General features: G+C 36.5%; 2 protein-coding genes across 7 annotated transcripts; one reads left to right on the forward strand and one right to left on the reverse strand.

The window, feature by feature from the left end:
- On the reverse strand, positions 624-4,122 carry LOC105160598. Its single transcript, XM_011078049.2, has 6 exons — positions 3,423-4,122; positions 2,864-3,075; positions 2,074-2,362; positions 1,872-1,957; positions 1,694-1,785; positions 624-1,446 (listed from the first exon to the last, which is right to left on the reverse strand). The coding sequence occupies exons 1-6, from the start codon at positions 3,690-3,692 to the stop codon at positions 1,214-1,216; spliced, it is 1,182 nt and encodes a 393-aa protein (XP_011076351.1). The 5' UTR covers positions 3,693-4,122; the 3' UTR covers positions 624-1,213.
- Positions 8,251-14,001, forward strand: LOC105160610 (LEAF RUST 10 DISEASE-RESISTANCE LOCUS RECEPTOR-LIKE PROTEIN KINASE-like 1.2). Of its 6 annotated transcripts, none has more exons than XM_020693603.1 (4): positions 8,252-9,190; positions 11,994-12,026; positions 12,162-12,449; positions 12,544-14,001. In XM_020693603.1, exons 1-4 carry the CDS (start codon positions 8,419-8,421, stop codon positions 13,512-13,514), a joined length of 2,064 nt encoding a protein of 687 aa, XP_020549262.1. In that variant the 5' UTR covers positions 8,252-8,418; the 3' UTR covers positions 13,515-14,001. The 6 variants fall into 6 exon arrangements, with proteins under 6 accessions (XP_020549258.1, XP_020549262.1, XP_020549263.1 ...); XM_020693604.1 differs by having other exon boundaries at positions 8,253-9,190; positions 12,192-12,449; XM_020693607.1 differs by lacking the exon at positions 8,252-9,190 and adding an exon at positions 10,886-11,719.

Genomic DNA, 14,280 nt, shown 5'->3' on the forward strand with positions numbered 1-14,280 from the left:
GTCCACATCAATAATGAGAAAATTAGTATATTAATTCTTGGGTAGCACAATTTATAACATTGTTGATTCTTTAGGCTATTCAATTTTATTGGAATGTAAGGTTCGCATTTGGTTGTCTCATTATCAGAATTTAAACGGAATAGAAGCTTTATTTGTACTTTGTACGATAGACTTTATTCATTAATGCAAATTACATTTTCTCAATATATATATATACGAGAAGCATTGGTCTTTTGTTTTGACCAAACCAAATTCATTAGAACCTAAGCCTCAACTCCCATCATCATTTTGTCTCTAATTCAAAAGGGAGGAAGCGAAAGCAAAACATTATTATATTTGAATTCAAACATTAGGTAGAAAGTGGACATGCTCAAAGGAAAGCTAATCCACTGAGCTGTGACTGGACAACACCGAAGCAGACAAACAAGACAATTTCCAAGCTGTTGGCGAGCACAAACCACTTGTGTTGAGCTGTCTGAACTGGGAATGTTGAACATGTAATGGTGGATGACAAGGCTTAGATTTTTGATGGACCACATTTACAGTCTGGTTCAGTAGCAATTATGAATAGCTGGGCAGCACAGCTTAAGAACATGCGACATCTAGGAAGACGATAAGAATCATAAATATGAAGGCACCATGCATTTCTGAGCAATTATACTTCAATCATTACTCATTACTCTACTAATAGAATTTTTCCTTTTCGGTAATTGTCTACCAAGACAGTTAGTATACATAACATGAGGCAACTTGACTGAACGCCCAGCTACGATCCTCTATCAAATCCCTTTCAAAATGCATAAATAACTCACAGCGCCTACAACTAATCACCAGGGCAGAAAAAACCAGCCTGTTTTATGAAACAACATAACAAAACAGAGGTAAGAGTTAAAAGGTAAGAAGTTTTCAACCAGCCACGGTGCTGCATGCTCCGGTTCAGCCCAGCTCTAATCACTCAACAAAATTTCTTTTTCTCATCTCATTCCTCAATCTTGATCTTAGGCCGCCGTAAAGTATTCTGCAAGACTTCCCCACCCCACCCCACCTCAATTTTTTGTTTTGCCTTTTAACTCAAATAACAGCGCTGTAACATGTGACAAACTTGCTCACTTGGTCAACCTTCCTCAGTTTGGTGCACCCTCCTCATCAAGCTTAAAATGGCGCATGGGGTCCTTGTAACAGGACTAAGACGACAGTGAAGCAATCTCTAGATTTACTTGCGGCAGAAGAAAGCGAAATCCGGGTGGGTGACTTGGAGTAAGCTTAGCCAATTATCAGCAGCCTGCAAGAGAGAGTTTGCCAACTGGCGCTGACGACCTGCATCTGGAGTCCACAGTGATACTTTATATTTATATGAAGCAAGGCCAAATACTGGCAGTGAAATCTGTGGAACACCGTCACTCTCTGATGGATATGTCACAATTGGAGGATGCATGGCTTGACTTCCTGAGTAAGTGTAAGCGAGAACGTCACACACATGAAATAAGATGTGAATGCCATGTGTCTTGTTCCCTTCAAGGGAACACATGGCAGGCAATGAAGTTCTTCAGGAATCATAGTTGTGACTGGAAAACAAGAACCGAGACAAAGTTTGTATGTACAACAAGCCCCAACAATACCATTGAGGCTCTACACATATCTTTGCAATAATTGTAACAGGTAGAGACACACACACACCCAGAGTTTTAGCTACCTGTCATGGAAGTATGAAGGGAATGAAAGGTTAAAAAGCAAGCATCTGTATCTTTAAGAGTTGGACCTGTTGGTATTCTGTAAATGGGGTACCTACATGATAATTGTTGCATTAGGCCAGCACTATACATAAATCAGTAACTATAGACAAAATTTATGCATGTTAAACAAAACAATACCAGGCCACAGAAATCCAACTGGATGGAAGTAGATCACAACTTCTAAGTGTTTTTAATTCTGGGAAGTGATGAGCAAGATCAGATATCTGTGAAAATTTCAGCATTATATAGTGTAAGGAACAGAAGAGAGTAATCCTTTCTCAACAAAAGAAAATATAAGAAGAAATATAATAGCAAATTCAGGATGGAAAGAAAAAATGACCTTGTCTGCCAAAGGTTCCCTGCAATATGGTTGGTCTCGTGCAAAATACTCAAACAACAAGCAACCTTGTGAACTTCCAGATTCACCTTCATCACTAGAAAAGCCTTCTTGGAATGCCATATGCTGCTCTCTGAACAACTGATCCACTCGAAGAGAACCATCACCTGTTTGAAGATAGTTAAGTGGCTCCCTTGAATAACACAAGCCACCTCTATCTTGTTCACTGTCACTGCTGCCATCACTACTAGAATCCCTAAAGTATTCACCATCACTTTCTTCACCAAGTCGCCTACCACAAAAGAGAAGAAATAAGACTTGGATGGAGTGTGATCGCTAATCAGTCTGTATCAGTAAATGCTGTAAGTAAAACAAATAAATCAGGGCCACAATTGACAAGTAAAAGAATGTAACAATAAACACAAGTGCACAACTACCACAGGTAGGATATAGAGCTCATTACATCAAATATATATGTGCAGAGTTTAATCACCAAAACCTGGCAGAAAGTTTGTTTTCACCTAAGTAGGACATGTACCACTAAGTACCATAACCTGGCACAAACTTGACATCAAATACAATTGCAGTCACTTGTTTTTTCTCAATTTTCATAATGCAAACAAGAGCCTTGGTGCAAAATAGGAGTTACTCATAGTGCTTTCAAATCCAATAAACCCATACCTTGCTATAATCTTAATAAGAAGGGCATCAAATCCAATAACAATTTCTCAGAAAATGAATGGCAAGCATAAGCACGAATTCTGAAAGGAATGTAAGCGCAAAAGATATATACCTTAGTTTTGATGTACTCTTTGAGAGATCAGCATACAATTGAATGCCTGACAAATAGGGCACATAATACTGAACTACTCTGTCCCTGTCATTCAACATCAAAGGCACTCCGGCACCATAGACACTCCATTCCTTGAATGATGCCCATAAATCACTAAGCACAAAGAATGGCTGAAACTCGACATTGCATGTTCTCCAATCCCTCACTGTCATCTGTGACATTAAAATGCATTCAGAAAATCACATTTAACAAGAAAAATGCTACTGCTTTAACCAGGTACTCAGGAAACCTAAATTAAAGCAGTATTTATCCTCTCTCAGTTAAAGGAAGTGGCCTCAGTACAGCCCTTTTTAAACTACTAACTTATAACGTCTGCTCAAAGAAAGGAAATATAAGTTACACCAATAGCAGCAGACTTGTAACTTGTTAAATCCCGTTATATAGTCAAAAACTATATAAATCTCGAGATCATAACATACGTCTCATTTCAACAAATCAATCAGTAGTCTTAAATAAACTTCAACCCATTCACAATCCGGAAAGAAGAAAACGGAAAAACCTTGGATAAGTACTGTGCAGGGACCGATGGCGTGACAGATTCCAAAAACCTCTCCAGATTACACAAAGGAGAAGATTCTAACACAGGAGCCGAAGCCGGAGTAGCCGGCTTAGACTTCTCCTTTGGCGGCTCATCACGCCGGTTCCGCCTCGAAGTGACATCATTCTGAGCCCTCCGCGAAAAATCTTGACTCCGGCGAACCCTCGCAGTGCTGTAAAACCGATCGTCGCCATTATTACTCCTATTGAACTGCACTCCTGGTCCCAACATATTTAGTCAAACAAAACTAACACCCCCAACTACTATACTCGTATATCAGAAAGCCCTAAACCCTCTTTCTCAGAATACCTTCCCCTTCAAAATCGTCCTATCTACTTATCCAGAAATGATTTTATCCTAATACGAATGATTTATATATCCAGCCCTTGCTACTGAAATTAATGGAAATCCCGCAGCAGCGGAAACCTAATCGACGGATTATCGTACACGAATTTGTCCAGAGCAATCTTAACTCGGATCAAAACGTCAATGGCAACTTCTGCAGAGAGGAACAGTGCGTGTGTGCGTGTGTGTATATTATAGAAAGAGAGAGCGTATGTGCATGTATATATGTATGTATGTATGTATAGAGAGAGAGTGTTTGTGTGTATCTGTGTTAAGACAGAGTGAGAGGAACAAATGGAGGAAATGAACAGGTAGGAGAAGATAGGAAAAAGAAGGGAATTAATATATATATATATATACCTCTAGGTGGTTTTTATTAAATAAAAAATATATATATATAATATTAAATTAAATGAGTTATTTATTAAATAAAATAATTAATTTTAATTACAAAGGACATGAGAAGAGAAAATTGCTGATGTAGTTAGTTGAGAGGGTTAGGTGAATGGACACATTTAACACAGCTTACATTTTTTTATTTAAGCATTAAATTAAAGCTCAGTACCATCAAACTTAGTATACCAACATTAACATGATTAAATTCCACTTTTTCTAAAATTATAACTTTTCAAGGATCTAAAATTATTTTCTAAATTTATTAAAATATAATTAAACATACATTATGACACGGGTCTAAATTAAGTGTCTTTTAAATTATTTCTCACAATATCTCAAAATACGACAAGAATTTACATATTTTTTTAAACATGTGACTCAATCTCACCCGAAGACGTAGAACCAGAATCATTGATCACCATCAAATTGAAAAACTGAAATCACGGCATGTGAACATGTAGGAGTATTAATATTTTAAAATTATTTTGGGCTAAAATATGTGATTCTAATTGAAAATTTTCAGAGAATTCGTTTTTGTTTTTTTGGTTATCACATCTGACTAATTTAAGTATAAAAATGTTTTAAAATTTATTCATTTTTCTCAAATTTCAATCAATTTTGGATTTACTAACGTTGTAAATTCAATATGTATCAGAATTTGATGTGAGAGGGTAGTTTTTAGTTATAGTTTATGAGGTGGGGTTTTGCTGGCGTGGTGGCGATGACAATTTATGTAGAGTGTAGCCGACCAATGGGATCATCAAAACATTATTGGACTTAGTAGCAACCCATCACTAGCTAAGCACTAACGTGATTGGTTCTTCAGAGATTACCCAAATTAATAATCTCATCAGGACGCTGACACGTGTATGGCTAGATATTAAAACGAGGTCCTTTTCTTATCTATTCGTCCTTTACCCTCCCTCACCTCTCTCACAAATTTCCGCCCTCGATCCCTCACTTGTTAGAAATATTATTTGAACTTTTTAATTTATATACTAATTACATATCAAACGTTATAAATTAAATAAGGATTGGTAAAAATATATATAGATAATTAAATATTAAATAATACAAATCACATAGATAATACAGTCATGAATTCAAAACTGCTTTTCGATTTTAACAACTATGTCAAAAGAATTTCTCGGCCCCCATAATAATAATATGTGTAGTAACATTTCACCTCGTTGGAGGGGCCCCTAGCCCTAGCTTATGGTGCGACAGTTTAGAAATTATGAGTGGTAGCTGCTGCTTACATGTGGGGTGGGGTGGGGTAGTTGGAATTTTTTGTTATAAGAAAATAAAAATTGAATTATTTCGTCTTCGATTGATACATTGAATCATTATATAGTTTAAGGACCATAAATCGTTTATACGAACTGATGATGGGGCCGTGTACATGACTATGCTAACTTAAAAATTGGTCGATTATAATCAACTTTTTATCGATATTGTTGTCACCAAGTTTGTAGGTGTAGGTATATGATAGACTTGACTATGTTTGCATAAAATGGAACTTCAAATTTTGAGTACTTAAACATGACCGGCCAACATAATTATGAGTTAAACCTGTGTACGTCATAAAGAGGTAGTTGAATGGTAGCCTGGAAAAAAGAGGATGAAGATGAAGATGGAAACAAAAGTGGGTGAAGGTGCAACACCAAGAGCACAAGGTACAATCAAGCTTTAATAAAAGTGGGGAAAATAGCATATCCACAGGAGCGATTCTACATGACTAAAGCTTAATGGAAAGCGACTTTTGTCCTTCTTTTTGAGGGTGACGTTTTGGTTCTAATTGCTCCACCACTCCTTTTTACTTCCCTCTTCTTTAATTATTTGGTGTAAATTATTGGTCGAATATACCTACATGTATAAAGTAAGGGTTGTAACATTTTGGACGACTCAAAATTATTATATAATTATAATAAATAAAATAATTATTGCTCTCTGTTCTATAATAAAAAATAAATAATAATCGAGTCTCGAGTCAGGTCCGGTCTAGGCTTATAAATTAATTATTATATTAAGTCTTTTTAATGAATAAATACTATACACAATGACAGATGCATACTGACAGTTAAGTGTAAAAAATAGCATGTGGATTTTTAAATTATTATAATTTTAAATATTAATCATAATGTAAAAGAAAAGAACTGACTAAAAGTTGACTTTGGTAATTGTTGTTTATTTTACACCTTCGCTCTACATTAGTGGAATCAAAATCAAATTTAAGCAAGAGAAAAAAGAAAAAAGAAAAAAAAAGAACTATGAAATATTTAATAGCTATTGGAAATGAAAATTGAAGGGGGTTGCTCCCTTTATCCTGCTCTAACCCAGGAAAAATGAAGCCCATACAAAAATTGGGCTTTGTTGTCTGTATACAGCCCGTAAATCTAATTGGGTCTCACTGTTTGTAATCTAAAAAGTTTGGCCCACTAGCATCTTAGAGACAAGTAATATCAAATTATTTTTTGTTTTAATTTCTTTTCGTTTCATTTAATTAGAAAATATCATAAAAAATTAAATTATACACACGTATTGGGTATGTTCTTACCCACCACTTATATAACAACAACCAAATGCCGCAGGTTGTTGTGTCCCACCTTAATTGAGACGGTCAACCAAAAAATTAAAACGGTGCAATATTTCATATGCAACTCTAGAATTTTTAGTATCGGAGAATCAAATTTTGATATAATACAAGTTCTTCCCATAAAATTGGTGTCTTTCATATGCTTTCTTACCTCCGTTGTTGTTGTCCCATTTTAATCACACGGAGGGAAAGATTGGTATTCTTACACTGCTCTCGTTTATGTCTTTTCCCAATATATGCCGACTCATTTAATCAGCACTTGTCAATTGGTTTTGAAAATACTCAATTTAATGTTTTTTGGTCAAAATAATAATAATGACAATGCATAATGACGAGAGTGGATATAATATATTCAATTAGGTACTAAACGTTAAATTACATTGGTATATACTGTTGTTGATTATGATGGGAATTTTAGGCGTTCTATCCGAAAATTAAAAAGAAAAACGATCACCTTTTTAAGTTGATTTTAGTTTCTAGGAAGCTGTGTTGGTTCAATTTCGGCCACTCCATTTGGTTTTTTATGCAAATGCGATTTCCACTTTTCAGGAGTTGTCCACTGAAAATGTACACAATTCATTTAGCACGTTCAAAATGAATTTTAATAGAAAATATCATTTTGTCAATAATATTTAATTTAATAGTAAAATTGAGATTTTATGACTTTAAGATCATGGGTCAGAACTCCACTAAGATGTTATTCTATTTAAGTGTAGTCATACTTTAATAGTGGTTATCGATTGAAAGCAGCTATCTGATATTGATAATTAGTATATGATTATTATAATGGCTGATTTTTGTTGGATACAATATTTGATATTAATTATCGTAATTAATTTTTTTTAAAAAATAATAGTATCACTTTCACTTCAAAGAAAAAATAGAAACATCATTCTTTCATATTACTTTATGAAAAAATAAAAATATAAAAACCCAGGAAAGTTAAGGTTTCTCTTTTCAATTTTCTTGTTTTCATGGATTATTAAGTGGAATCGAGTTTGAAAATTTCTATTTTAAATTATTTTTCTATTTTTCACTACATCACTTTCATATATAAAAACAATATTTGATCCACATAAAATGAACATATAAAATTATAATTATACAAATTTAAGATAAAAAGATCCGAAGAAAGACAGCCGACCCACTTGATTAATTGGATCATTTTCTCTGTTCTTGCAGTTCCATTCCACCTCAAGCTGATGACATGAAACCATTACAACTACAAATCCTGTTCCTGTGCCCTTCATCATATTGGGCCGAGAATACCCTTCGCCTACACAATAACTATCAACTCCAACATACTGTTATTAATTTATCCAAACTGCCAAGATTAATACTAAGATCCCACAAGGTCAAATAGATGAACAAGATTGGTCAATTCATGCAACTGTTGTCTTAACATGTCTCTATTTTGCATACTCCGCAATAACTTCATTAGTCTAAGATTTTAGGCAGATAGAGACGCCCACCCTTTCCCATTGTCAGAAGCTTTGAAGTCATTCATATCCACCAGATCAACCCACCCCTCTTCACATATCAAATTAAACAGCTATCCCAACATGAGATGTATATATGTATAGTTTTCCTTCATGATTGCAGCTGCTCCAAGATTTACAGATGAGCAAAGGCTATATGCACGGTTTCTTGGAATCTTTAGGCCTTTCTATACTCGGTCTTATCCTCTCATGTAGAATATCTTGTGGTGCTCATTATCAGTACGAGGCGTGCGTGCCGACGGATTGTGGCAATGGCCTAAGCATAAGCTTCCCCTTCTATGTTCCAGACAGGCAAGAATCCTATTGTGGCTACCCGGGATTTGTGCTCAATTGCAGCAAAGATGGCTTTCCAGTTCTTAACTTGCCTGGAAATGACTATATCGTTGAAAATATTTCCTACCGTAATCGATCTTTACATGTGTGGAACGCTGCTGTGTTAAGATCGGATGGAAGTAGTTGTCTTCCAAGTATCAGAAACACAAGTCTTGATGTAGCTCAGTTCGATTATGTAAATGTGACAGGCCTCCATTTGTTCTCCAACTGCAAGAAACCGTTGCCGGAGGAGCTGTTAAAGTACAAGATTGGCTGTAATAGTTCTGAGGATGGAAAGAACTGGGATGTGGCTTTGTATGACAAAGATGAAAACTTGAGGAAAGCATTGGAAACGTGTGATCAAAATGTCGTTGCACCGGTGGAAGGGTTCTATATGAACGAGGGGAATGATGGGATGGTAAATCTTAGAGAGGTATTGAGACGGGGATTTGCTCTGAACTGGATAGCCAGTGATTGCAATACATGCGAAGATAGCGGCGGCCGTTGTGGCTTTAACGCAACTACTTTCCATTTTAGGTGTTTCTGCCCTGACAGGCCTCATTCCAGGAGTTGCAAACCTGGTAAGTTGTTCTCGAGTATGCTATCAGGATGCAATTTCCTTAATGTTTGACGTTAGCCCACATGTTTTGTGATCTGTCTTGCTATTATCTATGATGTGAACTCTTTCTGATAAATTATATTTATAGTTGATGATTCTATATCTTGGTTTGAAAATAATAAATTAGACAAATAGTCCTTGTCTTGTTCTTTGAAATTTGGATAGGAGCTTAATACAATGATCTGGCAGAAAAACCGAGCATTAAGTTCAAAATGGCATCCAAATATTCTACTTGTGCCGTGGTCTTCAGAGAACCTAATCGAGTCCGTTTGGTGAAAGTTACTTGATTATTAGTTATATCCTTGATTCTGTTTACATCATTGGTCAAGAATCTGATTGTATCAAGCTGGAGCGTTTATCAGACAGGTCCAAACTTAGAACTTTGACTAATTACAAAGTAAAAAAACCAAGAATGTCTGAAGACAGTTAACTAGCTTTAAGAATATCCTAGAATATGTCAACCTTTTTATAATACCTTGCACTTCTTTTCCTCAGTATTTCCTCAAGAATGAATTTTCGTGCATTCCTTCGATGTCTATAGATTTTGCTTTCTTCTGAAGTTATCCCTGGAAAATGTCGATACCAGGGGAAACTGTGGAACTTACTAGTCTAATAGCTAGGCATCCAAGAACAATGAGAATAAGGGGTGAATTAATCTTTTGGGAGTTTGATTTACCCCTTTTGTTTCACTTTAACTTACCCAATCTGCAACTGTAATTACTCCTTATGCTGAAGAACGGACTGAAACTGTACCTTGGGTCAGCTTAAAATTCATTGTTCTGAAGCAAAAACGGCACGTAATGCTGCTTTTACTGTCCTGGCTAGTTACTTCATGGGCCAGCTAATGACCATGAAGAAATTTTCACGATTGAGATAAATGACATCTTTATATTCACGGTTTTACTGAATCCAGTGATATTTTACCATTCATTTCTTTTAATCTTTGCTTCTCATTTTTCTTTCCTGTGGAAATAGTTGGCCTGCTGTACCCCATTTTTCAATTAGAGTTGCTGTCAGCTTTTCTATTAAAGATTTCCAACAAGAAATGAGATATGGGGCTTGAAATCCAAGATATAGTGCTTTTCTTTTTCTTTTGGTGGTGATGTATCAGCCTCAAAACATTGAACAATTTCAGACCAGAAGAACAGCTCGTGCACTGCTGTAGCTCTGGTGAAATCATGTCCATATTACTTTAACCAGAAATACAACTTCATTGATCTGTGTTCTCTTTCTTGTGTTCTCATTAACTATGAAAAACTGAAACACAAATGGAAAACGGAAGCCCCCTTTCTTGATTTGTACAAAACCTTCAAACAAGTCTTTCTACATATTTGTTTTCTACGGTAAAAAATTAAATAAGAAGCGGTTTTCTTGATGTGGCCCATTTCTGAGTTGTTTCCGATTGGTTGGAATTTAAAGAATTATGGACCTTGGAAGGGTCAAGACAAAAGAAGTCAGGTCTACTACAAATGTACTGATAGTCAACTGGAAAGTGTGGAGTAGGAAACTTCATGGAGTTCTGGTTCAGGCTGAGGCTGACCATTTCAAAGCTACTATACCTCAAAAACGAAAAAAAGGAAAAATCGTTTCTTGATATTTTGCAAGTGTAGTTTCCAAAAGTCTTCCAAAAGATTTCCAAGTCAACTGCCGTGTTTCACAGGAACATGCCTAGTTGTATCCAAGTTGTGAAATTAAACGCAACAAATTGATCAAAAAAACATTAAAAGTAGCCAGAGAAAAGAGCTGGTTTCCTCTCCAGGGGGATCCTGGATTCCAACTTCTTGTTTCTGTATATGGTTTGTTGTGGGAAATTCAGATATGGGTCTCACCAAGAATTTGTTTCTCTTCTTCCTTTTGCATCTTGTTTTTCTACTCCATTCAGCTGATTCCAAGTGCCAAAAATCATTCCCGTGTGGAAATTTTACTTTGCAATTTCCATACTTCAGGATGGAACCTGACTGCGGGTTACTCATGGTTGATGAATGTGAGTCTGAAAATCCTAAAATTCAGCTGGGAGGAATTTGGTATGATTTTCTCGAGTGGATATCCGAAAACAAAATATTAATCCGCGATCCCATTCGTCAAGCACACTTGAGTGACGAATGTCTTTTTCTCCGTGTCGGAGATCTGTTTCTACCTAAATCTCCTTCTATTTCATTTTCAGTCACCCCCAATCTCACCTTGTTCATATGCGACGATCAACCTGATAATGAACAAGTACGAAATCATTTCAGAGACTACTATAATAAAAGCTGTGGTGTCTTCACCGCGTATTATAGAAATCCGGGAAGTGGTGTTCCTAGTAGAATCCCTCAAGGATGTCGTTTGTCTCATCTGCCTATGAACCCTAACAAGAACTCCAGTGAACTGCTCGAAATGTTAACTGCTGAATTTACCGTAGAGTGGAATATAAGTGAAAGTTGTAATGAATGTCACCATGGAGGTGGGCAGTGTCTTACTAACACCTTGAACGGATTCGAATGCAAAAAAGGTATCATTCTGCTAACATTTGGATAGTTTCTTGGTAGACCCGATTATGTTCGTCTTGTTCTGCCAGAAATTCGAGGCAGGGATATTCCTGTTTCATGATTTAATATCGTAGAAATAGTTCTGTCTTTGTGTATCTAGGTTTATTGCTACTTAATTGAAATGCAAAGACTTTGATAAATGCAGTATGTCTTTTACATGTCTATAACTGTTGCTACCTGTTTCTATGGCTTCCATTAACTGAATCTGACCTACAAAGTGTTTGATAATGGGTGCAGAAAGAAGTCGATTGACGCTGATACTAGTCACAAGTAAGTATGACAAACAGACATTCATATCCTGCAACTTAATTGATATACATTTCATAATATGGTTCATTTTCCGTTGCAAAGTTTCAGAAGCTGTCTATCCTTTCACAATTTTCTCACTCAATCATACTATTTCAGACCTTAGTGACTCTGATTTTTGGTGCTCAGCTTTATCTGGAGTTGGATTCTTCCTTGTTGTATGCGTTTTGGTCACCTATATTATTTGGCAACGGAAGAAAATAATCAGCAGGGGCTACCTCCTCTCTAGAAACTTGTCTTCTGATCCCTCCTCAAAATCAGACATTGAAGGTGGGAGTTTATACTTCGGTATACCTATTTTCTCATGTGCAGAACTTGAAGAGGCTACCAATAACTTTGATTCTTCTAAAGAACTTGGAGATGGAGGCTTTGGAACTGTATACTACGGTAAGAAATAAAAGTTCTTGCCACTGAGACAATCAGTTAATTTAAGTTTTGATAACTACTATAGTGGCAACTTAGCCTGGCTCATTATGACTAGGCAAACTCCGGGATGGAAGAGAAGTTGCAATAAAGCGTCTGTACGAGCATAACTACAGAAGGGTACAGCAATTCATGAATGAAATCAAGATCCTCACTAGTTTGAGGCACCCGAATCTTGTTTCTCTGTACGGCTGCACGTCTAGAAGAAGCCGGGAACTGTTACTCGTCTATGAATACATTCCCAATGGCACAGTTGGTGATCATTTACATGGAGATAGAGCCAAGGAAGCACCCCTCACCTGGCCTGTCCGCATGAGCATTGCCATAGAAACAGCAAGTGCATTGGCTTACCTCCACAAGTCTGACATAATCCATCGTGATGTAAAATCGAACAACATATTACTTGACAGTAACTTTTGTGTCAAAGTTGCTGATTTCGGGCTCTCACGACTCTTCCCCAATGATGTCACTCATATCTCAACAGCCCCACAAGGGACTCCCGGATATGTTGATCCTGAGTACCATCAATGCTACCAACTAACAGATAAGAGTGATGTCTATAGTTTTGGTGTTGTTCTGATTGAGCTGATCTCGTCTATGCCGGCTGTGGATATAAGCAGGCATAGACACGAAATCAACTTGGCTAACTTAGCTGTGAACCGGATCCAAAGGTGTGCGTTTGATGAGCTTATTGACCCCTCTCTGGGATACGAGACTGATGCTGAAGTCATGAGAATGACTACCTCAGTGGCCGAGTTGGCTTTCCGTTGCCTGCAACTGGAAAAGGATATGAGACCTTCTATGGATGAGGTATTGAGTTTTCTGCAGGATATTCAGGCGGGTGAGGATGGCAAGTTTGAAGAGACTGAAATGGATAATCATAGTAGTACTGTGACTCGAAAGATTCCCCCTTCCCCTGAAACGGAGGATGTTGTATTGTTGAAGAATAAGGCTTTCCAGTCCTCACCAAATACTGTGACTGATGTATGGGCTAGTAGTAGTTCTACGGCAACAAGTTCCATTGGGTGAGAGTTTTATTTCCATTTGGTTTGTGAGAGTAAATAGATGGTAAGGATTTCTTTCACCTTTTATATTGTTACACTCATCTTCTTGTCTATTTCTCTTTCAACTTAATAACAATTAATTAATATCATGTAGAGAGAAGGAAAGAAATAAAAAGGGAATGTACATAGTGAAGGACTTGGCTTCTGCTATCTTCCCACTTAGTATTTTCTTCTATTGTCTCAGTTTTCTTGGCAGGGAACTTATTTGGACACTATAAACTCAGAAAATGGAGGATTTCTTCCTCATTCCAATCCTGCTTGGGGAAATTTTTGCGGTATTTCTGTTAAACAGACAGATATCAGGCAGAAGCAAATACCAACTTCATTGAGGGAAAAATTAAAATCAGTTTTCGCTATTTTGTACATGCGATTGTTAGTACATACAATGTAGAACAGAGGTCCAGAGTTTATGTATCATCAATCTTCATTCAACTAAGAAACAAAGTTGGCAAGTGGTCACTCTTCACCTTTGATGCACAATGAACTTTTTCCGGAGAAAATTGAATAAATAAAATATTCTTCTGCAACGCGTAACATAAAAAATAAAAAAAATGAAATAATTTTAACCTGCCAATACAACGTAACATCAGCATAATTTATTACATCAGAGTAAACATAGTATTCAACGATTGATCCACTTCAGTTGAGCAAAATAATCATTTTCAAAGTATAAACATTCTCCATTCAGCAGGGCCATCTTAACACACAACAGATAGGCATGACGAAAAGAT

This window comes from Sesamum indicum, linkage group LG1, assembly GCF_000512975.1.
Source record: "Sesamum indicum cultivar Zhongzhi No. 13 linkage group LG1, S_indicum_v1.0, whole genome shotgun sequence".
Lineage (NCBI taxonomy): Eukaryota > Viridiplantae > Streptophyta > Magnoliopsida > Lamiales > Pedaliaceae > Sesamum > Sesamum indicum.

Excerpts from the sequence above, each read along its gene's own strand:
- LOC105160598 (XM_011078049.2), bottom strand. The coding sequence starts at position 3,692 with ATGTTGGGACCAGGAGTGCAGTTCAATAGGAGTAATAATGGCGACGAT. Across the intron at positions 2,363-2,863 it reads AAGAGTACATCAAAACTAAG|GCGACTTGGTGAAGAAAGTG; the intron begins GTATATATCTTT and ends CTTTTGTGGTAG. Across the intron at positions 1,447-1,693 it reads CCTTCATACTTCCATGACAG|GAAGTCAAGCCATGCATCCT; the intron begins GTAGCTAAAACT and ends ACACTTACTCAG.
- LOC105160610 (XM_020693599.1), top strand. The coding sequence starts at position 8,419 with ATGAGCAAAGGCTATATGCACGGTTTCTTGGAATCTTTAGGCCTTTCT. Across the intron at positions 9,191-11,993 it reads TTCCAGGAGTTGCAAACCTG|AAAGAAGTCGATTGACGCTG; the intron begins GTAAGTTGTTCT and ends TAATGGGTGCAG. Across the intron at positions 12,450-12,543 it reads CTTTGGAACTGTATACTACG|GCAAACTCCGGGATGGAAGA; the intron begins GTAAGAAATAAA and ends CATTATGACTAG.